The 24,174-nt window shown below is 47.5% G+C and overlaps 2 protein-coding genes across 6 annotated transcripts in view; one reads left to right on the forward strand and one right to left on the reverse strand.

The window, feature by feature from the left end:
* LOC110328005 (transmembrane protein 42) overlaps positions 1-2,285 on the forward strand; it is a 53,113-nt gene extending 50,828 nt beyond the window's left edge. The window contains exon 13 of one of the 2 annotated variants that reach the window (XM_029542757.1): positions 1,459-2,285. In XM_029542757.1, coding sequence (XP_029398617.1) covers positions 1,459-1,600 — 142 coding nt within the window. In that variant the 3' untranslated portion in view covers positions 1,601-2,285. The remainder of the gene's footprint in view (positions 1-1,458) is intronic. The other variant, XM_029542758.1, reaches the window with a different exon arrangement.
* Zdhhc3 (zinc finger DHHC-type containing 3) overlaps positions 2,278-24,174 on the reverse strand; it is a 40,530-nt gene continuing 18,633 nt past the window's right edge. For 3 of the 4 annotated variants that reach the window (XM_021206200.2, XM_029542759.1, XM_029542760.1), the window contains 5 exons: positions 20,540-20,664; positions 15,691-15,787; positions 14,950-15,031; positions 12,735-12,865; positions 2,278-5,357 (listed from right to left, as the gene is read on the reverse strand). In XM_021206200.2, the coding sequence (XP_021061859.1) occupies positions 5,100-5,357; positions 12,735-12,865; positions 14,950-15,031; positions 15,691-15,787; positions 20,540-20,664 (693 nt within the window). In that variant the 3' untranslated portion in view covers positions 2,278-5,099. Of the gene's footprint in view, positions 5,358-8,829; positions 10,731-12,734; positions 12,866-14,949; positions 15,032-15,690; positions 15,788-20,539; positions 20,665-24,174 lie in introns of those variants that run through there. The other variant, XM_021206201.2, reaches the window with a different exon arrangement.

Raw genomic sequence — 24,174 nt, forward strand, 5'->3', positions numbered from 1 at the left:
AGCCCTAGCTAGCTTAAAACTTGTTATGCAGACCAGGCTAGCCTTGCACGTGCTCCCATATGTGGCACTGCAGTTTGTTTTAAGGTGCTGCCCTGGAAGTTGAGCCCAGGGCCTTGTAGATGATAGGCAAGTTCCGTCCTATGGAACTATATCCCAGCCTAGACTGTTTAAAACCCTAAGCTGGCTTCACCACTGGAACTCACTCTGTAGACCAGGATGGCCTTGAACTCAGAAATCTGCCTTCCTCTGCCTCCCAAGTGCTGGGATTAAAGGCATGTGCCACCATTGCCTGGCTTAAAATTTTAATCTTCTCTGTGGATACTGAATTTCATGTCATTATAAGAATACAGAAATAATCTACACTTTTCCTGAAATTTATAGTTCTATTTGCATAATTATTACTGTGAACTTGTTTGCCAAATAGCCTATCATTTACCTAGTATTCTGAAACAATGTCTATAATACAGGCAACCCCCAAATATACGTCAGTCTCTGGACTAATAGGCTGTTTCATTTATCTTTGTAGGTGATCTTGTGTCATTTAAATGTTCAGAGCAAATCACAGTGCTGGTTCTCAGCTTGCAGGAACATAGGATAAGGTCCCATGCATCTGCATGTCTTCTTTGTAAAGGGCATATTCCTAGTTGGAGTCATTGCTGCCTTTGTGCAGGGGTTTTTCCTTAGAGTTTTCTGTCTGATGGACTAGACAGACACTATTGATTTTGGTATGTCAACATATCTAGTAAAGGATTTTACTTAAATGCTCTGTTCCTCAGGCCTATTTCTTACCAGGTGTCCAGATCCTCCAAGTAAATCCCAGCAGACTCCTGTTATTCTGGGACAAGTTTCTTAAACTTCCACAGATATGCTGTTTCCCCATGACCACTGTTAAAGAACAGATTCTGGCAAGATGGTGGTGCACGCCTTCAATCTCAGCACTTTGGAGGCAGAGGCAGGTGAACCATTGTGAGTTCAAAGCCAGCTTGGTCTACAGAGTGAGTTCTAGGACAGCTGGGGCTACCCAGAGAGATCCTGTTTTGAAACACCCCACACTCCAAAAAAAAAAAAAAAAAAAAAAAAAAAAAAACAAAACAAACAAACACAAAAACAAAACAACAACAACAAAACTACATTCAGTTCAGTAGTATTGGGGCAGGGCCTCAGGGCCTAATACACTCTCATGTATTGCCATCTTGAGATTCACCATAAAATTTGTTCCTGAGGGCTCTCAGGAGGGTTTGTGACTGGCATAGCTGGAAAGCAGCCATTCCAGCTGGCCATCTTGTCTTACAGTGGAGACAAATGGCCACACTCCAGGTGGAGGCCTGCTTCAGTGGCTCTGCAGCACAGGGATTTCCCAAGATCTGTACTGGAACCGGATGCCTGCCTGGTTCCTCATGCAATGCGATCTTCTCTCTGTGGCACTTTTGGCTGACTGTGTGCCTTTGAATTTTCTAGGACTGTGCCACCTGGAAAGACCATCACTTTCCAAATGGAATGCACCCCAGTGAAAGCTGGACCCCAGAAATTCATAGTCAAGTTTATTTCCAGACAAGTGAAAGAGGTTCATGCCGAGAAGGTCGTTCTCATCACCAAGTAGCCCATCTGATACCATGGAGATGGAGGCAGGAGCCCTGATTGGCTCTGAGCCTTGGCTAAGCATGTTAACATTTTCTAAATTGCATTTAGCTTTCAGGTCAGGGATGATTAAATTTGATTACTCATGAGAAAGCAGATTCAAGAGCCAGCCCAGCAAGACAGAGCTCAAAGGTCAATGTAACCACAGGTCAATGTAACCTCCAGGGAGCCAGAGTACCTGGGCACAGGTCATAGGCAAACATTTCAAATACATATTTAGGGATTGTGGCCTCAGAAGACAGTGCCACTGTCATCTGGATTCAGAACCATATACAGAGCCCAGATATAGAAGTGCTGGAGGCATCTTCCATCTAGGCCATGGATTCTATCAAGTCCAGGGGTGCCTGGAGGCTGTGCTGGAAGTCTTATAGAAAGCATCTTGGAGCTAGTCCTGGGTCAGGCACTACACCCTCTTATCCCAAGGCTCTGTCCTCTCAGAAGTAGGCCCCATGCTGGCATGAGGCCCTTTTGCTCTGGATGAGCCATGGGAGGGAGACCCTTTCTTTAAGTGAGAGTCTATGGCCAGTGACAACATCTGAAGAAGCAACGTATCCCGCCCTGTTCTCTGGAGTCTGTGCTTTGCTCTACTGTTAAGGTATCTGCTCACATATCACTATGCTTTGAATTAAACTCTGGCAACTTTAAGACAGCTAAGTGGTCTCGAGTTAAATTTTCTTTTATGCCAGCATGCTGCTTAATTTAACCTCATTGCTTCTGAATTTCATGGATCCAGGTTGGCCTTCTTGGTCTGGGTCCTCTTCGTGATGGTCAACCTCTCTCAAGGGCTGTAATTCTAAGTGGACATGTATTCCAGAGATACTGAGTACAGATTGAATAAGGGGTATTTTGTGTATTCAAAGGTCATTCTTGCCTTAGGGTTTCTGTTGCTGTGATAAAACACTATGATCAAAAGCAACCGGGGGAGGAAAGGGTTAATTGCATCTAACTTACAGTCCATCTCTGAGGGAAGTTAGGGCAGGACCCTATAGGCATGGGCTAATGCAGAGGTCACAGAGTGCTGCTTACTAGCTTGCTCCTCATAGCTTGCCCATCATGTTTTCTTCTTCCATCCAGGATTACCAGCCCAGGGGTGGCACAACTTACTATGGACCTGGCCCTCCTATATCAATCAAGAAAATGCACTACACTATATTTGTGTAAAGGTCCATCTTACAGAGGCATTTTCTCAATTGAGATCCCCTCTTCTCAAATACCTTTAGCTTGTGTCAAGTTAATGTAAAACCTGTCATCTTTCCTTCATTCACCTGAAACCAGAAAACCCCAAGTCCTGACTCCTTTTGTCCAGATGCCCACCTCCGTGGCGTGCAGATGGCTGGTACATGCTTGTGGAATAACCTCTGTCTATGCTGGGGCTATGAAGGATCAGTTAGTAATCACATGAAATCAGTTAGTGTCTGTGACACTTGTTTTACACACTAGACCTGAGAGGAAGGATGTTGTCCAAGGCTTTGGGCTAGGATCTCCTGCTAAAAAAAAAAATTGGTGCCTCTAGCCACAGAGGTAGACCAAAGAACTATTATTCAAAGCAAGAGGCGGGTGTGCGAGCAGCCTCTGGCCCGGAAATGCTGGGCCTCCTCTTATCAGCTGCAGTGCTGAGTAGAATCTCAGGAGTTGCCATGGAGAGAAAGCCATTGGGTTCTGGTGCAAAGGCACAAGGCCCAGGGCTGGACAGACTACTACCTATATGATGCTGGCTATCCAGTACCTCCTGGACACAGAAATATGGCTGAGCCCTGACATGGTAATGGGCTTGCAGAGGAGTATGGAAGACCTAAAACTGTAAGAGCAAAATGCATACTTCAGCCTTCCAGGAGAAGTACTCTAGAAACAAATGGCTGTGGGCTGGGAGGTATCTCTGCAAGACTGGTTTTAGCTTCAGTGTACAAGGATATTCAGTTAACAAATCCTGATTCCAAAGCTCCTTCCTTATTTTAACTGCTGCTCCTTGGGGACCTAGTCACTAGCTCTGATTTCTCCCTGGTATGGAATCTCTGGTTATGGTCCAGCACCTGAGCCGCCTAGGTCTGTTTAGGGTTGGGGGCCCTATGGCTGTTTCCACATAGTGCCAAGATTAGGGCCAACTTGGGTTCCTCATGTTATTGCTAATAAATGTTAAAGCAGACCTGCTTGGAGGAAGTGCACTTGCAGTGGGGTGGAGTAGGCCACATCTGCTAATGTTGAAGTCCTGCTGACACTCTGTGGCACCACCTAGATGCTGCCCAAGAATCAGACCACCACTTGGCTCCCCACAGCTTTCCTTTCTCAGGGTCCTGAGACTCATGTCACTGAGGTCACAGTTTCCATTGGCCCAGGACTCACAGAGCTAGAAGAGATGTGACACAACCCTCTGCCAGGGTCAGTGCCAGCAATGCTGGGGAATGGTTCAAGGGGTGGGTTGAGTTGGGTGTGTTTCTTGAGACTATCTAACTGGTTAGATTGCAGAAGCTGCTGCTTCAGCAACCACTGCAATGGACTGGGGAGTGCAGGAGCCTGCCCAGACTATCAGTAACTGCCAGATACCTCAAGCTCCAGTGAGCAGACTAGGTCCAAACTCATCAAGGGAGAGCAGTGCCTGGGGTCTTCCTGGCTTACAGTCTGCATGTCCTGGCCACCATGCAGTTCTTTATTGTTTTTAAGACAGGGTTTCACTATGTAGCCAGAACCATGTGGACCAGTTTCTCCTCAAAGCAACAGAGGTTTAGCTGCCAGCTCTAAATGTTGGGAATAAGGCATGTGTCATTAGGTCTAGCAATGCAGTTTTATGTGAGGTACCGTCTTAGGCGCTGCTCTAAAATTCAAAGGAGGCCATTTCTGGTTGACCTGTCCCCATGTCTTACAGACTTTTTCCAGGAGTTCGATAAATGTCTTCAGCTAGCGCTTCTGGGAATGCATGCTTGTGGCTACGGAGAGGCTGGCTGCACTGTTGTCTCAGGGAAGAGCCTAATATCTATAGGATGGCGATACTGTCATAACTCAGGGTCACTTTTATTTGGGTAGACTCTGTACATGTGTACGCTCTCTCAACCAAGCCCAAGCCCCGAGGGCAGGTGCAGCAGTCCCTCCTTTGTTGATTTCAAGTCAGCCAGCCAAGGAATCCCTTTCCTGGAAATGGCTGGAGTCTTCTCTAGCCTTCCGGGCTGGTCTTCCTTAATGTTAGAGTATTCCTTCCCCAAGATCCTCAGCCTCCCCAAGACAGCCCTCAAGAAGCAGAAGTGGATCCCCCACCTGTGACATCCTGGTCACCATTTCCCTTGCTGGATCACTTTTGGCACATCCTGTTAAGAGGAACTCAGAGAAAGTCCCTACTCTCCTGTACCCTCTATTGCCCTTCCTATCCCCCCATCCCAATCCTAATGGAAAAAGAGTGTGGGGTGACAGAGTTGCTAACACTCATCAGATCAGGGGAGCAGCCACTCCCCTATTCTTATTCTCCATGACCTCTATTCATCCAGCACCTCCACAGAGTCCCTGTCTTTTGTCGCCTCCAATTGGCTCTCAGCTGTTTCCATGTTGTCCATGTCTGACAGAGATGACACTTGCCGTACCAAGCCCTTGTCAATGGGTGTCTCTGGTTGACAAGGTCTGGTGAAAGGGTTGAACCAGTTCAGGGAAAAGTCCCCACCAAAAGCCTCCTGGACCGACTTCCAGCTGCCCGACTGCTCCCTGGGCTGTTTTGTTCGTTGGAGGCGTTCAATGCCCTGAAGGAGAATAGGCAGAAGGTCAGTGTACTACATGAACACACTTTTTGCCTTGGCAGAGCAGGGGGTGGGAAGTTGAAGTCCCTTAGGGCAGAGTAGAAACTATGAAGCAGAACAAGCAGGCCTGGCATTGGACTTGCCTGTCACCCATGTACTGCCAGACCTCTTCCTACAAAGGCAGTGGTCTGCTACTGGGTAGGGACCAGATACCCAATGGCCAAGGATATCTTGGCTTCTGTAGGCATGAGCCAAACTATCACCTATGAAACCACTAAGAAGGGGCTGGAGAGATGGCTCAGCGGTCCAAAGGTCCCCAGTTCAAATCCCAGCAACCACATGGTGGCTCACAACCATCCATAATGAGATCTGATGCCCTCTTCTGGTATATAATAAATAAATAAATCTCTGGGTTGGAGCGAGTGGGGCCAGAGCAAGCACAGGTCCTGAGTTCAGTTCCCGGCAACCACATGATGGCTCACAACCATCTGTACTCATATACGTAAAATAAATAAATAAATCTTAAGAAAAAGAAACCACTAAGAAAGGGGCCCCTTGCCCACAGTAGGACCGGTAAGCTTGGCATGGGGAAGGTTGGAAGGGTGAGGGGTGAGGATACAGCACAGGACACAAACATGCGAGGGGAAGCTAAGATGCCACATGCAGCGAGCCTCAGAAGGTGCACAGGCCACTGTGGGCTCATGCAGTGGACATTCCACATGACCTCTTCCAAGCTGACCACTCACCTGCTGTGGGTGCTGTGACTTGGCCCCCAGGCGACAGAAAGAGGGTGATGGGTAGGAAAAAGCCCCAAACAGTTATAGATACACACAGAACAGATCTCCAGATTCATTTCATCCTTACAAAGGCTCTGAGCCCCCAGTCAGGCCTCTGCTTTCTCCACCTCTCCTGGAAGCTAAGGGAATTTTCTGAGTTTCCCAGACAGGCATCGATGCACTCAATCATGACTCAAGACCCTCTTCCCCCAAGGAAGACTTCTATGGTCCTAATTCCTTTCTCCTATGCAATTTTCTCCTGTAACTGGAATATGGCATATCCCTTTTGTAATGAAGAGGCAGACACACAGACTGATCTGACTATACCCTATACCAATACTCTAGCACTCTTCCCGTAACATCTCAGGGACTTATGTTTCTTGACTTCTGTAAAAGCTATCAGTCAAAGAATCTGACCTTAGCTGAGCATGGAGGCAGAGTCAGGTGGATCTCTGTGAGTTCCAGGACAGCCAGGGAAGGAGACCCTGTCTTAAATCAATCAAACAAACCAAACCAAAATAAAAAAACCCCAATAACAAATAATCTGATCTCATATTCTCTCTTCATGAGACATCAATAATGGAAGGAGCCAGTGGTCACTTTATAGCAGGGAAACGTTTCAGGAACGGACTTAACACAACCATCAAGGTCAGAATTGCCAGGACTGAAGTGGATCAGCAGCAAGTGTTCCCAGCTACAGGGAACCACAAATGTAACACACCAGTGCCCCTCCTGCCTATCCTGACACAAGAGCAGCTGACAAGAATAATTGCCCTACAGTTTTCACCAGGGCCAAGGTCTGTGGTGGAACTATTTTGGAACCAGACAGAAGTGGTTTATTCTGAATTTGATAAGTGACTTAGAACCAACTATACACTTAAATGATTTGTGTTACATTATATGAATTTATTCTCAACTAAAAAAAATCTAGGTCATGACAAATTTAAGACTGAGGAACTGATAGAAATGGGGTAAAGAGACAAGTAGTAGAATGTGGAATCCCTGAAGACAAAAGGCAAGTAGTGAAACCTCTTCCGAGGTAGAGGACAATAAGTTTCAAGAGTTTTGTTCTTAAAGAGAAAATGGGTTTCAGAAATGGACTTAACACAACCATCAAGGTGAAGCTACAGTGGAAAATGAAGACCAGAACACTGCCAGTGGTTGGGTGGCTCAAACACTGTGTGGTCTGGAGAACTCACTGGATGCTCCTCACAGGAAGGTTGGGTTCCTTAGTTCTACCCTTATCTTGCCGGCTCTTCAGTAAAGGTGCCATTGGTCAAGACAAACTCAAATGATATGTTTAAAGAGGCCACAGGTAAGAGAGTGGAAGGGGTCAGTGGTTCATCAGTGGGAGCACACTGGCCTCAGATACCACATCCCAGGAACTAGGCTGCTGCACCCAGCAGCAGCAGCAGCAGGGCTAACCTGAAGCCCCATCCCTATAAATTCTGAGGCCCTGAGCTTGATCCTTAGCACTGTGCAAAAAAAAAAAACACTGGCCCTCCTTTTTTGCTGGAACTGATATACTTTGTTTTGAAAGAAGAGAAACTGAGAATTTCTTAGTTTGCATGGAGAGTCAAAGCCCATCCTCCTAGAGCGGGGTGTCTGTGATGCCAGTCTTGCACGGTATTCCTTAATAAGCACTTGGTAGTTTGCCTCATCTGGAAGATTTCTCTCTCTCATCAGGATGCAAAGTGGTTCAGTCAGAATGAGCAAAAGCTAGCGACCCTTCAGTCCTGTAAGTCTTGTAAGGTCCAAGTGTTACAAAGGTAAAATGGTATTAAGGAAAGGCTGGGCACACATTTCTACTGTATACATGTCACCAAGCTCATGCAAATATGCAGATATGACATGAAGAAATGGATAAGTATGTGGGATTACCCAGCCTACTGGCCATGTCCTCTTCACGCCTATTACCCAGTTACCGTTCTGGAAGATGGGCTACAAAGGCTCACTTTCCAGTAGGCCACAGAGAAAGACCTTTTGCTCCATCTGAAGGGATCAGAAGACTCAGGACAGTCATTTGTTGACACACAGCCTTGGTCACTACTGTGCTCACAGAAAAATGCTCCTGGCTTCAGAGACAATGAAATGAGACTCACAGGCCACCCTAGGGTAGTCCTGTCTTGAGGTCTTTTTGCTGTAGTTTGAGCACTAAGGACATCCACTTTGCAGCCTTTGGCTTGTAATAATGCAGAGGGAGACTCACATGGGCCCCAGGCAGTAAGCTGGTCGCATGCCTATTTAGAGTATGAGCTTTAATTTCAGGATTCAAATTCCTACAGTGCCATCTACTGTGAAACCCCATGGGGAAAGCTATGAGCCATTCACAAAATGCCCTTATAGGCTAAAAGCTATTTCCTTAGTTCCAGTCTTGAGGTGTGTGTGTGTGTGTGTGTGAGAGAGAGAGAGAGAGAGAGAGAGCAGAGACAGAGAGAGACAGAGTGAGCGAGTCAGAGAGTCGACAACAGAACCATAGTTGCAGTGTGCAGTGTAGTTGCTCTTTGCCACAGCAGATCTAACCAGAGTACTCGAGCAAGGCTGGAAGGCTGGACCCTTCTAACCTGCTGAAGCTGGAACAGGCCACACCTCTTTCATATAAACTAAGAGATAAATAAAGTTTCAAAGGCACCTGGAAAACAAATGTTATGAACTTCATCTAAACCTATATATGTCAATATATAGTTATGTGTAAAATTCCATGTGTGCACACCCCCAGGATCTCAGCCTAAACGGCACAGCAGAGGCAAATCAAAGTCTACTGAGGTAGAGGAGGAGGCCAATTCCTCAGTGTTGCCTCATCTGTCATCACTAGATACCATCAACAAGAACCCCCCAGAAAAACAGCACCTCGCACTGTGGGTATAGATGCTAGGCACTTCCTGTTGGCACAGCTTTTGTTCTCTGCTGGGCAGGCTCTGGCCTCCTCCTCTACCTCAGAGACTGACCTCTTGGAGCCATAGAGCACCCTCACCACTAACACATGCAGAGAATTCTGCCTGCAGAAAGGCCATCCATAGCCTTTAAGAACAAAACTAAACTCCCTCAGCCTGCAGCCTGACACCACCAACCCTTCTGCACAGGCAGTGGGGAGAGAGCAGAGCAGAAGCAGGTTTGGAAAAGGTTTATTGCATTGTTTCCATGTGGAAGCACTGACAGAGTTGGGAAGAGGCAGAATATCCCACCGACTTCTGAAAAACCACAGGGCTACATTAACTTTCTTCCTACCCACAACTAGAATGAAAAACCTTATCCCCACCCCCACCCCAAGCAAAAGCTAAAAAGGGAGTTTTGTGGTGATTGCTTTAAAACCCACTGGTTTGGGGGAACCTCATGGTGCTCAGGTTCCACGTGGCTGTAGGGTTCAAGAGCAGTCTTCTCTTGGCACCACCTACATACCCTGGTCTTTCCCTAGCTCAAGACCAGCTCTTCCCTGTGCAACTTTGCTTAGCAGTACCTGCTGATGGAAAAGCTTGTCTGTGTGGCAGGCTGAGAAGAAGGTGAGTAGGGGCTACCTGGCAACTCTAAGAATGTTACCTAACATCTACAACCACTTCCCAGGCTAAACACACATAAGACACAGGTCTGTGCACATCTGGAGGACTTTAAACTCCAGAAAGTATATGCCCATGACATGGTTAAAAATGAGATGATCCTGACAGGTGGCATATCTGTTTCCCTCAGAATGACTGACATCTTGCTGGGAAAGGGTGGGAACTGGGGTAGAAAGTTGTAGCTTGCCTGAAATTGTTTTCCTCTTGTGATTGTATAAGGCATTTTGAACTGGGAAACATCTCTTTCATAGTCTTCCCAAAAGCCAGAGTGACATAATTGCTGATTCAGTATACAAAGGCCCCTTTACCTCTCCCACCTCCCCCAAATCATTCTGTATACCCACACCCATCAAGTACAAGGCTGACAATCAATTTCTGAAACCAAGGCAAACTGTCCAGTTAGGCAGGAGGCCACTGCACCAAGGACCCTTATGACGGCTCCAGCCCAATCTTTTCATCCTTAGGCTTCAAGGGGTTAGCATAATCTTCGAAGAGGTTCTGAGTCCTGTGGGCAGGAGGAGGTCAGGGCCCTCTTGGCTTTCCTACTGGGCCAGTTCATCCATACACAGCATCAGGGGGCATTCAATTAGTAGAAGGGGCAGGGCCTGAGCAGCACCCCGACGTTAGTCATGCTGACAGACAGCAGAGAGGAAACAGAGGCCAGAGAAGTGATTTTAAAAGGGAAAAGAGCAGCTTCAGTCATCAAAAAATTGAAAGGATGATTTTTTTTTTTTAAAAATAAAACATGAGGACTTTTTTTTTTCTCTGCAATGCTCAGCCATTTTTCTGAAGACATAAAAAATTTTAAGAGTTTTGGCCTAAACATTCACGAGAGCGGATGGGAGGTGCCATGATGTGGTCTGAGTGGCAATGCTGGTCAGGGTCCTTCAGACCACATACTGGTACGGGTCTGCCTTCCCTTGGTCTGGTGTGGCAAAGGGGCTGGCCCAGCCTAGAGAGAAAGGGTGGCCAAACACGGCTTTCATGTTCATCCATTTTGTTTTTTTAGCCCATCTTCTCTCTTCCTTTTTCAATTGTTCTATGCCCTGAAAACAAGAACAATTACACTTTCAGTCAAGCGCTCCATCTCTGCAGTTTTGGGAGGAATGTCCACATGCCTCAGGTGACCAGAGAGAATACTTCCTTTTCAAAGCAGGAAAGCTACTTACACAATGAAGCTTTCTTCTGACTCTCATAAGAAGTGTCACTAAAAGTGGTTTCTGGTGGGCATGCATTTACAAGGCCCCGAGGGTGAAGGGACAGTGAACTCTCAGCAGGCACCTGGGCCATTGTTGCCAACAAGATTGACACTGTCTAGTTCTGAGTCCTTGCTGGGTCAGGTGTTCTGAGGCACCTGTGTATGCAAATGCTTTGATGTATGAGATTGAAATCCTGACAACTAATGGTGCCTGTTGCTGTGGTATAGATACATAGGAGAGCTGAAGCTACAATGACCACTTTGCAGACAAAAAAAAAAAAAAAAAAAAACAAAACAAAAACAAAAAAACCCACAAAAAAACGAAACCCAACAACAGCAAAACAATCAGCAGGTGAAGTGACTGCTCTGACACTGTCTCACCGGCCCAGAGGGTCAAGGACCAGCTGCTGGGCAGGGGGAGGAGACACAAAGGGAAAGGGCGAGACAGCAAGAGGCAGTTGATGAGGAGAGGAATCACAAGAGGAAGCGCGAATTAGTGCAGGTTAGAGTGAGGGTGGCTTACAGCCTCAGTCAGTGAAGAGGGTCTTCCTAGAGCTCCTTCCCAGAGGAGCTTGGCGGACAAGGCAGTTCTCCCAGCCTGTGCCACTTTCCCTGCCAAGTCTCAGGAAAAACAAAAACAAAAATGGGGCTAGGAAGAGTGTGTTTTCTTTCCTCCTTCAAATAGAGCTGCTGAGCTCCCAGAGAAGCAGAGAGCAGGGGCCGGCTGCCCGTTCTGAGTGTTGGCCGAGAATGGGGTGGGGCAGCCCAGGCTCTTCTCAGGACCTAGGACCTGGGAGGGCATGAGTTAGGAATGATGATGCTCTCTCCCAATGAGTCACAGGCAATACAATTCTGTTTGGGGACAATCTTGATAAGGAAGAACAACTAGAACCAGACTGCCAGTTTATCTATTGCCCCCAGAACATGCTCTGGGGGACCTAGAAGTGCTTCCAAATGGGCAGGGCCTGACAGTCACATTTGGGCTTCCTATAGGTTCTCTGTGGAGCAGCTAGTCCCATGTACCAGTTTGATATATGGCTGAACAGACACCAAACCTTTTTGCAATGACATGAATTCTTATAAAAGAAACAGAGTGGCTAAAAGATGTCAAAACACACTGGGAACCATCTAGAACTCACAATGGCACTCTGGCAGTGGGCAGCACTGCCCTCTCTCCGCTTCTAGGCCCACAGAGCTGTAGCACCTGAAGCCATAGAAGAAGCTGTCCTCCATCTACGAGCACAGACCACAGCAGAAAACTCTCTGGGAAGGTGGGTGGGCAGCACTCAAAGCCAGGAGCAAGTAAGAGGTTGAATCCGGGTCCCCATGATTTTTTTTCCACATTCAAGGCAAAGTGCTGCCCACCCCATTTTCTAGAACCCAAAGCACAAACGTCAAGAAATGTCACATCACAAGCACTTCAAGGCTTCTGCATATCTTTGGAAGGCCAGAAACGGGCTGTAAGACATGAGGTGAGTGGGTGAGAAGACAAGAGGACAGGACGGGTAAGGACCAGAATGTGCTGTCCTGAAGGCTCAAAGCAGATGTTTCCTGGATCCAGTCATGACATCACTTCTAGCACTTCTAGAAGCTGATGTCTGGAAGACTTGCTAGAAAGGACAAGAGCCTGGCAGAATGCCTGACAGGGTACAGTGTATAAAAGAGGGATTTATGTTAAAGGCAACCTCTGGCTAAGGCTGCAGGCAAGGCCATTCCCATGCAACCAGGCGAACCGGTATATACATGACCAGGTCACAACAGAAGGCACAGTGCCCTGCACCCTGAGTCCTCAGGACTGACGGGTGACCTGGTCCCCAAAGCCAAGGTTAGAGGAGGTGGGTGCCTGGCTTACCGTCTCATCTGTGCAGATAGAGTGTACTTGGGTCCCAAACATCACTGATGTGAAAATGAGGAAGAGCAGGGCCTCGAAGCACAGCAGGATGAGGAGGATGACTGTGGTGGGCGGCGAGAAGGAGCTGCACTCTGCAAGGAAAGCAGCATGGAGATTGGACTGGCCGCATGCCTCCCTGCCTCACCCCACCAAGCTCCCACCTGCCTCCTGCTTACTCCATCAACAAGTCCCCAACAGACTGAGCTGTTGGATTCCTCTTCCCTAAGTAGTGCAGCTCATCATCCTCAGAGCACACTGAGTAAGGCCAGCTTGGAAGAAGTATTAGGCCTCATGACACCTCAGGAGACCCTGCCTTTCCCTAGAGAACACAAGATGCAGGCTCAGAAGAACTGGTCTGGCCAGATCTTTCCTGGAGAGGTTTTCTCCCCACCCCCAAACTGCCCCTAGCTCAGCAACCCCATGCTTCCTTTGAATCCCAGGTGAGAGACTGGAGTAGGTCCAGAGGAGTGCCTGGTAGTTTGGGGACTTGAAAGGGGACTATTTGCAAGAGTGGTCTGACCTGGGCTGGAGAGATGGCTCAGTGGTTAAGAGCACTGACTGGTCTTCTGAAGGTCCTGAGTTCAATTCCCAGCAACCACATGCTGGCTCACAACCATCCGTAATGGAACCTGATGCTTCTTCTGGGGTGTCTGAAGACAGCTACAGTGTACTTTCATATATATATATATAATAAAAAAATAAATCTTAAAAAAAAAAAAAAAAGGAGTGGTCTGACTGGTGAATGGGTATGCCCCTTGTTGCCAGGGACATCTATGTAACTGAGACTGTCAGTCTCTCACTGGAGCTTTTACCGTTCTGTTTATGGTTGGGCTGGTTCTAGGCATTTGCTCACCCTTCCATGGTAAAGCAGTGATGTGTGACATTCCTTCCATGTGGAATTGGCATTACCCTTTTCTTTGCTTACGTGACACCTGTCTCTCCCAGCAAACCTAGCTTAGGTTCCAGGCAGCCATCCGACCAACCTTGGACTGATGCCCGACTGCAGATCTCTGGGCAAGGGGCTTGGATACCCTGAGACTTACTTTCCCTTCAGTACAGGGATATGGGTAAGAAGTGGTGATAGAACATCTACATACCTCACCTCACGTCAGCTCTGTGTTGTGTGATGTGCAGTGTTTTCTCTGTATATTCACCCACAAGACAGAGATCTCATCCTTGTCAGCTGCCCTGCTACTAGGGGTAGAGCCAGAGAGGCTCTCACTTCTGTGACGGTCTGGGTTATGCTAGCATTGTCCACAGTTAACCTGACACAGGAGGGAGGTTTGTGATGATGGAATGACCTCATTGGACATCCTATATCAAGTTGCCAAGGCCATACCAGAATTGACTCAGATTGCCAGGGCCTAGTCAAATATGCTCACCAAGTGAGCAAGAACTGGTGGGACTCACTCACTTCTGTCCCTTCCCTCCTCTCAGAACTAGAAAGGGGTTCCCTGGTCAGGACATCCGCCTTGTAGACTCTGAGTGTGAAAGTTCTAGCCCTACATATAGCTGCTTATTTGTTTGCTTTCCTACCCCTGTTTCTCCCGGTTTTAAATCTGTACATTTAAATGGAATATTTGTGAAGCAGGGAGACATGGGTCTATGATCTTAATCTAAGTATCAAGACAAGCAATCTGAAACAAACTACTACTACTACTACTACTACTACTACACACACACACACACACACACAAATCAAACACAGTTAAAATCCCTTATGCCCTAGGCAAAAAGTTAGAAATGGATCTCTGGGAGGAGACAGGGGTAAAATGACCTTGATTACAGTGCCCAGTTTAGAGCTAGGGTGTTGCTTGGGGAAGGAGAGCTTGCCTAGAGTAGCCCTGGGTTCCATCCCCAGCAGTGAAAAGAGTAAAACAAGTGCCTTGCAGACCAAGACTCTCAGGATCCTGCCCTCCTCAGGATCCTGGACTCTGCTGACGTGGGCATGCTCTCTTGAGACATGCTCAGTTTGACCCTGTCCAACTTAGTAAGTTGCCTGTCTAAACTGAAGGGTCTGTTTCTTGAAATAAAAAAAGACTATTGCCTCTTAGGGCCTGATTAGTCTGTAGGGTTTTAGAAGATGTAATAAAATGAGGCTGGGCCGGCACTGCAAAGGGAGCACTCAGGTCCTAGACCCTCTCCTCAGAAAGAAGAGAAACCTGGCAATACTTACTTGTCCAGTCTTCTTCAAAGCAATGCAGGAAGTGGAATCCCACCATGATGAGGGCGTGCAAGGAAATGAGAGCTATGTACATCTGAAACAGGAAAGCAGTGCTGAGCCGTTGTTGGGATGACCTCCATACTATGCAGCCATTGTTGGGACGACCTCCATGCTATGCAGCCATTGTTGGGATGACTGACCTCCATGCTATGCAGCCTCCTCGAGCAGCCACTCAAAACATGTTCTACGTGAGTCCTCTGCTAGGCAGAGGCCAGAAAGCTACCTGTGCCGCCTCTGGTCCACAGAACCTCTATTTCTTGTTTTTGAGTAGGATGTTAGCTGTTCTCTGAGAATATGTGGAACCAGAACAGATGCACAGCCTAAACACGGGCATGACTCAGGCTGTGTGGGGCGCATAAAATCTGCTGCTGCTTCTAACGTAAAAGGTTAGAGTGTCAACTATTCTACATCTACCTGTAGCTCAGAGTTTGAGGCCATCAGCAACACTGTCTTCTTTAGCTATGTGGGTCTGGTCCTCTAGTGGTACCCAGCTAGTCAAACCAAATCAGCTTTCTACATGCACAGAAAGTGAAGGACATTTGTTGAGCCAGAGTGATACTGAGTGAGAAAGCAGAGAACCACACAGTAGGCAGTGTTCTCAACAGCAACCAAGACTGCTACGAGTGCTGAGATTTTCCAAAGAACTAATGAGTGTCCCTGCCTCGTGGAGGCAGAATTCAGATGCTGACTTACTGTGAATAGGACAAAGTACTTCTGGTTGTTCTCGCCGACACAGTTGTTGACCCAAGGACAGTGGTGGTCCATCTTGCGAATGCACCGCTTACAAACACTGAAATGATCCATAATTCAGACCTTCAGCAAGGTTAACCATCATAGAGTTTGAAAACAAACACTATACAAGTAACAAAGCAGCAGTGCTGGGGTGACCCAGAGGGGAACACTGGAATTTTGGCTTTAGCTGGACACCTCTGCAAGAAGACAGGAATGCAGAGTCAGGGCTTCCAGGGTCACATCACTCCTCACTAGGAGTCACAAGTATTTGCTTCCAGGGCATCTGCACACATTAACACATCAGAACTGGTCCAGGTAAGAGACTGTCCTGAAGCCTCATGACACTTAGAAATTGGGTTCCTGAGGAGGCCAAGTGAGAGCGTTTGGGAAATGTTACTGTAGGACAGGATACTGGGAAAGGGCTGGCAGAAGTTCCAGACATTCTACCAAACACTAGCAGAAATGGAATATACTTTTTCCAGCTGTAAAAACTGTAGTAGCTTGGCAGACTTGGGTCTGCTGGACTGCCTTCCTCAAGTTGGTGGGTTCCTCTCAGTTTGACTAAGATGAGCAGAGGCTTCATACTGCTCTCTACCCTTTTTCTTCCCCATCACTCCAAAGGCCTCATCTCATGACACAGGCATGCTGCCAACAGGCACTGCTCAGAAATCCTAGCCTGGTTCCATGATCTTCAGGAGCAGGAAGGCAAGGCAAGAAAAGGAGGTCCAACATGGATGCAGAAGCTTACATCCAGGCCCAGCAACTATAGCACTGCTCTGTCTGCTCTGCCTTTCTTGTGACCAGCTCTAAAAATACACGTGAAAACACATGTGAATTATGTACACAATAAATTAACTTTTTTTCTTTGTTTTTTCAAGACAAGGTTTTGCTGTGTAACCTGGTTGTCTTGGAACTTGCACTATAAACCAGGCTGGCCTAGAACTCAAGAGATCCACCTACCTTTGTCTCCTAAGTGCTGAGATTAAAGGTGTACATCACCATGCCCGACCTTCCCATACCCATAAACAGTGTAGAGTGGTCTGCTCTCTATGTACCAGGCCCCTGCTCACCATGGATGGAATCACCACATCCTATTTATCTTATGGGCATGCAACCCAGTGCAGTGAGCTCTAGGGTCCTTCATCCCTACTCATCTGAGGAACAAACTCCTGAGAGTAGCCACTTCTTGCCTATGCTCCTCAGCAGGTCCTCTTCCATCCTACTTATTTCTAGGGCAGCTTTCAAGTACATGCTTAAGTCAGTGAGGGGTCCACTGTAGGGAAGCACCAAGTGGACTCTGGTTCTGTAGACGATGGATATTATAAACAAGTTCTTATAGCAAAGTCACCCTTCACACTCTGAAGAAAACAGGTGTGGAAGAGCAGGAAGCTGGGTCTCACAAGGGGCTAAGGTGTGTTGGGCAACTAGGTTAGACAAACACATGCTTGAGGGAGTAGGGAAAGTCTCTATAGCTCTTGAGGGTGGCATAGGTGGGTGGTTTCCTGTTTTCAAGGACATGAAGTGCCAAAGCAGCACTTGTCTTCTCTTTGGGCCAGACAGCTTCATGCAGGGCAGGCAGGGCTCCAGGGCCCAAGGCTGTAGGGACTGAAGGTGAAGCGAAGGTCACTGAACACAGAAGATGCTGTGATTTCCCTCACTCCTCCTATCTTTTATACCAGTTTGAAAAGCGATAGTTCTCCCTTCTGCTACTTCCTTGCCACATTTCAGTCCCCAGATCTCAGGAGACATTGACAAGTTCTCTCTGGCTTATATACATTAACAGGTCCACTCTTGGGTTGTATTCCATCTCCAGGAGGCATAATGAACAATCTTTGGTGTGTAGCCTTTAAGCAGGTGCTGGGCCAGCATTAGCCACACAGCCATGTCATACAGGAGCACTTACCATACTGTCATGCTGCTCAAACACACCTTTCCTTATTCAGTGGAGGGACTCTGGGCTTAGCTTGACTGTGTCTGAGTGTGATGGCTAGAGCTCACACAGATAGGAAGCAGGCAAGAAAATAGGTGGAACCCCAAGACAGCAAGGGAGAGACAGATGGAGCTATGCTTTCACACATAGGATTCCATCACATACCTCACTATCTGACAAAACTGTAGGCAAGGTAACAGCATCCCATACTCTAGCTTAACACAGCTCTGAAGAGACAGTGTAGCCAAGGAAAGGACAGAACAGGGGTACAAGGGCAGATCTCCATTTTGTGGCTGGATGAAGAAACAGGCCCTCCAAATCAGCCTAGACCATCATCCTGTTCCTCAGGTGAGCGCCAGGTCACATGACAATGTATTTGGTTATTTGGTAACTGCGGAGATTGGAAAACTAAGCAACTAGAGTCTGTCAGGGTTCTAGGAATCTGCTGAGGGTTCAGCCTCAGTGTGTGTGTGTGTGTGTGTGTATGTGTGTGTGTGTGTCTTGGGGGGTGGGGGTTACAGGAAGCTTGGGGTGTTAGGCCCCATCAAGGTCAGGCTTTGCCTTCCCTGGGAACTTATATAAGCCCAAGGCCTCGGCTCTACAACAGCATAAACCCCTAAGGGATTCCACATGTTCTCTGGTCCTCACAAATGGGAGGACCCCAACAGAATGAAATCAGGAAGCTAGGTCTCAGGACTAAGGTGTGCTGGGCAACCAGGTTAGACAAATATATGCTTGGAGGAGCAGGGAAAGTGACTAGTCTGGGATTGTAGGGCTTCTGCTAGAAGGAAAGGCCTGCCTACAGATGCAGGGCTACAAGGCCTACTCTAGATCAGTGGTTCTCAATCTGTGGGTCTCAACCCCTTAAAGAACCCTTTCACTAAGGTTTCATATCAAATATCTTGTATATCAGATAGTTACACATTATAATTCATAAGAGTACCAAAATTACATTTATGAAGTAGCAACAAAAGTAATTTTATGGCTGGGGTCACCACAACATGAGGAACTGTATTAAAGGGTCCCAGTATCACCAAAGTTGAGAACCACTGCCCTAGATGGAGTGTTTTGTGTTTGGCTATGATCCCCACTAGCTTTCTGGGAATGGAGACAATATCTACTTCTACAGATTATACCAGAAGCAGGGGAATACAGAAAGAGGTACAGGTGTTGACCTCTACCTGAAAATAAGACTAAGACAGACAGACAGACGGACAGTCTCTCTCTCTCTCTCTCTCTCTCTCTCTCTCTCTCTCTCTCTCTCACCAGGATCATATAGTACCCTCTGACCATCAACCTCCCCAATATGTGTCATGTTCTGAATAGCCTGGTGACCACACACTACTATAAAACAACAGCTGTCAGTGCACGTTTTCTGGGGCAGACACAGGCAATTAGTACCCTCACAAGGTTACTCTGAATGCTCTGCTTACTGGCACTTAGATGCCCACTCTGGATCCTTTTGGGGTAGAGGTGAAGAGCTGGTGGTAGCTGTAGTAAATTCTGAGAACAGCAGCTGCTGGGCCAGAGAATAAGGAAAGAGAAAAACACCACTATGGTATCGTGAAAGCTGTGTCTGTCCTGCAGTTAACTCTCTGGTTCCTGGTGAAAGCTGAGTCCTGCAGTTAACTCTGGCTCCTGGCCTAGCCTTTGTATCTCTAACCACCTTCACATGGTTTTGGTCACTCAATGCTGGTCACTCATAGCTATTTATATTCAGTCCTCACAACGAGGAAGTGTCTTGGCCTGAGAACTACACTGAGAACTACACTAACCTCTCCAGCTTCAAGGTCAGGCCTCCAGGGTGGCAGAAAGGTAACGCCATCTCAGTCACAAGAAGCAAGCCTCAACACACCTCAAAGGCAAGTTTAACCCAAGACAGAGCTCCTTAGGAAAAGTAGAGCTTACCCATCAAACACTCACAGCTGCCTCTGTGTAAATCAACTTCAAACTGGAGGACCCAGGTAAAGACAGAGCCCCATGAGGCTCTAGAGGCAGAACGGGCAGGATCCAGAGCTACTCAAGTATCCACTTGCTATGAGACCTTAAAGCAGTCATCCAACACCATGAGGCTAGCTTCCCTATCCAGGGCATCACCCACCCAACAGTCCCTTATCTCTAGGAGTGGCAATGAAGATAGAAATGAGATTGGTGATGGTGAGAGAGAGTAGACTAAGGAGTTGACTCAGGGTAGACTGAGGTGCTGACTGACATGTGAGTGACAGAAACAGATCCTTTCACTGAGACTGCACAGGAGAGTCCTTTCAGCCACTCAGCAATCTCTTACTTATTCACAATCTCTCTCTCTCTCTCTCTCTCTCTCTCTCTCTCTCTCTCTCTCCCCCTCTCCCCCTCCCCCTCCCTCTCCCTGTAGTGCTAGCAAAGCAATTTCCTCCAAACCCTTCTCACTCCAAACATATAGCGTGTTGTGAAGATAACCAAATGACAATATAGGTCTCTGTAACTTGTCATTTATAACTGTAATTTATTCTTGTAATGAAGAAATGCAATTTTTAGCTCCACATCTTCTCATCAAGAAGACCCAAAGAACCTTGATGATACAAAGGGAACTCCCAGAACAGCTTAGAGGGAAAATGAACTGCTTAAGAGCTGTGCTTGTTACAAGCTCTGCAAGTGTTGCTTCAAGGAAGGTCTGAGTGGTGCCTTTGTCAAGTACTGGACACTCACAGATTTGCCAAAGCTTTGAGATATCAGGAAATCGGGAGTCTCTCAATCTTACAGACGCTGAGAAAGAGGTTTTATCAGGCATCCCTTGCCCACTCAAACGCCTTTTCCAACCTAGTGGTCATTCCTTGCCTGGGCGGGACACTCAGAAGTCAGTCCCAGTGCTGGCTTGGCGCTGTGGAAAGTCCACGGTACCTGCAGTGGTGTGCCCGGTCGGGCTTGATGCTGCAGCACTTGGGGCACTTGTACACCACCTGCCCAGGCTTCAGCTGAAGGCTCTCGATGAACTCTTTAGTGGCATTTCCTTTGGGCACTGCCCCCTAAGAGAACAGGAAAGGCATCAGGGTTAGTTGTCACTCTGTAGTGGAGGCAATTATGTCAAAGCCCCCCCACACATGGGGTCTGTGGTCCAGATCACAACAGGCCACACTGACCTTGGGATTAATGTTTTGCTTTCATTTGTCAGCACTGTTTTTGTTGATCTATTCTTCCCCCTGGGAACATGATAGTGGTTGGGCTCACAGACACTTCAGAGCACTGCCTTTGGGAAGGGCTACTGCTGAGAGGCATATCCCACAGCTCACCTCTTCCATGACAAAACAAGCTGCCTGATATTCAGTGGGTTCTGTTTTGCTTTGCTTTTTACTGGTGTGACTATTCTGAAGGATGGGCACTCTGTATTCAGTAAAAGGCACCTTTGGTATCTGACATGTTATTCCACACTGGTAATATATTAATACTTGGTACTCCGGTTCTGGAGTCTGTTGGACTCTGCACACATCTGAACAGGAGACAGACAGAACACCAACGTGTGCAGGGTCTTAACAGCCAGTGGCACCAAGTACCTACCTTAAGCTAAGTCCTGTGCTCACCATTTGTCACTATGGACCCAAGTCTCCCGGATTTGTGCTGTTTTCCTCTCATGTGTCCACCTTGCCTCCCCCACAGATGCTGGGGAATATGTGCTGTGGAAATTACTGTATTAAGAGATCAGAGGAGGTAGCAGCCAATAACTAATAACCAGAGGACAGAAGTTTTAAGACATTGGTGTCTAAGGGCCACTGAGAAATGGAAGGGCATGCTCCAGAGAGAGCTGTGGGACAAAAGGGACTTCAGAGCTCATGTCAGGCCACAGGCTGTGGGGTGGGGGCTCTCTCTGGGTGGCCTAGTGTCATTAGTGGTACAGAGGCAGCTTAGGCCCCTGCGCTTTGTGAGCCAGATAAGAAGACTGACAAGAGTGACTATTGGTGGTTCACTAAGGATACAGCAGAAGTGGAGGGGAAAGGCGGGTACCAGACATAACAAACATGTGGAGCAGAACTAGCTAAGACTGGGTGAGGTGGTAACAGCAGAAAAGCACCAACATGGGGTAAACGTGTCAGCCACAGCAGAGTAGCAAAGAGGCAGCTGACCCAGGAAAAGGTGTCCAGCAGGATGCCTTAAAACATGGGTCAGGTAAAAAGGAGCAAGTAGTGGCACAGCACAGGGGTACTAACCAGGTCTGCTTTAAGTCTAAGTCTCACACTTGGCAGTGGTATGGCCACAACAGGCGCCATCACTGTGCCTTTGCTTCCTATTAAGTGGCCTGTGGGAAGTGGCAGTCAAGATGGTGCCCTGGCTCACTGCCAAGCCCCATGATTCCCTGCTTGTTTACCAAAAACCTGATTATGTGCACCTGAGTGATCACGCGCTGCCCACCTGACGCATAGCATCATACAGCATGATATTGAGTCACTGGTCTATCAACGCACACCCTGTCTGCGTGCATGGCTCGTGTACAGAGCGTGCTGAATGCTGATTGGATGATGAAGAGTGGTGAGAGAAGAGTGCAGAGGGTGGAAGTGGATAAATTGGGCGATTCCCCCCACAATAAACGGAATAGAGCTGAGCTGCTGTAGAGAGAATAAAGGAAGCTGCAGTGGGAAGCTGCGGAAGCTGCTTGAACCCTGCCTTGGCGAACGTGTTGTCTTTGCCCCACCTCTGCGGGACGGAGTGTGGGGGCCTGCGACAGTGGCCTATCCGTCCAACACCTGGGATTTACGGCACACAGGAAGTTTATGGGAGGTGCTTGGATGGTGCTGCCCACAGCCAAGTGCTCAGGATATGATCATTCAGATTAGGAGCCTAGCAGTGCACCAACACTGATGCTATGAAGCGTTACAATACACCCAGACTCTACATAGCACTGCTGTGCAAAGGCAGCAGGGAACAAAGCCTGTGTACCTGTGCTGCACAACAAATCAAATAGGATCTAGAGGGTGTGTGTAGGGGTTGGGGCTTCACACAGAGCACCACTCCCCCCACCCCCTGACTAAGTCTGACAAACTGGAGCAAGCCAGCGAGGCAGAAGGAACAAGAGCTGGTTGTTAGGATCTATCCTATAGAAGAATTTTAGGAAGAGAAGAACTTTTTATTTATTATTATACATAGGTACACTGTAACTGACTTCAGACGCACCAGAAGAGGGCATTAGATATCATTACGGGTGGTTGTGAGCCACAGTGTGGTTGCTGGGATTTGAACTCAGGACCTCTGGAAGAGCAGTAGGTGCTCTTACCAGCTGAGCCATCTTGCCAGCCTGAGAAGAACTTCTTAAGAAATGCAAAGATGCATGCAAGTTGTGGTTTGCTTTTGCAACCAAGATGTCTCACAGGGAACAGACTCCAGCTAAAGTGACTTCAAACACTGGCCAAAATAACAGTTCTCCTACATTGGAAAGAAGCAATGATGGGAGCTGTGGAGTGCAGACACAGATGCAGTGAGACAGGCCAGTAAAGTACTGCAGGTACCAGCTCCCAGAATTTCCTATAAACCTTAGAGAGCCCACACAGGGCTGCCAGAGGAAGCCCCTTTGTAACCAGAGCCTCATGTAATATTCTAACTATGGCTTGCTTATTAGTCGGCTGGTGATTCGAGACTTCCTGAAAGTGTGCCTCCAATTGCACTAACTCCCAGAAGAGTAGCTCCCATCAGACCAAGGTCCCACCTGTCCAGCCACCTGAGCCTGTGATGAAAGTGCCTTGAGGATTCTAGCAGGGTCCCTTCCCAATCCCCACCAAAATTTCCTCTTCCACACTTGTCTGTTCGAATCTCAGGGCTGTGGAAACTGTTACTACCTCATGGAGAGGAATTCTGTTTTTTGTTGAGCGTAGTCCTCCACTGGTGCAGGGCATGGGTGGGAATATCTGCTGAGATACTCTGCTCCTCTACTCTTTATACACATCACAGGAATCTCCTGAAGCTTGCAGACCGCCAAAGCCTACATATCTAAACACACTGGGTTTTCCTCTCATTTCCAAACTGATAAATGCCTGTTTATAGTTTATTTACAAAAGAAAATAGAGGAAAGAAGAGGGAAAGGAAAACCTGACTTGGTAACCCAAGAGCAGCATCACCTACACCGTGAAGCACTTTGCAAGTCTTTTCTCTCGGTACTCAGTAGGCTGTGAACACTGAAACGACATCAACCCCATCACAAAGCAAGATGAGGCACGGCTAACAGTCCACAAAAGCACACAAGAGCTGCTGGAGGTTCCCTGCTAGGCGTGGCATAGCCCTCTACTCTCCTGTTCAGTGGTATCCTAGCTGCCACATGTTATCCAGGCTAGAAATCTAGTGGTTATCTTCAGGTTTTCTCAGTCTGCTACACCCTTCATCTCCTCTGCTAAGGCTAGTTCCACCTAAAATTGCCCTCAATCCCACAATTTTCTTCACACCACTATCTCAGGCTTTCCTGGCCCTACCTGCTCCTGATTATTTCCAGGGTAAACATTCTAATTGTGAATGCCCATATGATTTTTGTCATAAAGACCTCACTAGCTCCCTGGTGA

This window comes from Mus pahari, chromosome 10 (genome assembly GCF_900095145.1).
Source record: "Mus pahari chromosome 10, PAHARI_EIJ_v1.1, whole genome shotgun sequence".
NCBI lineage: Eukaryota > Metazoa > Chordata > Mammalia > Rodentia > Muridae > Mus > Mus pahari.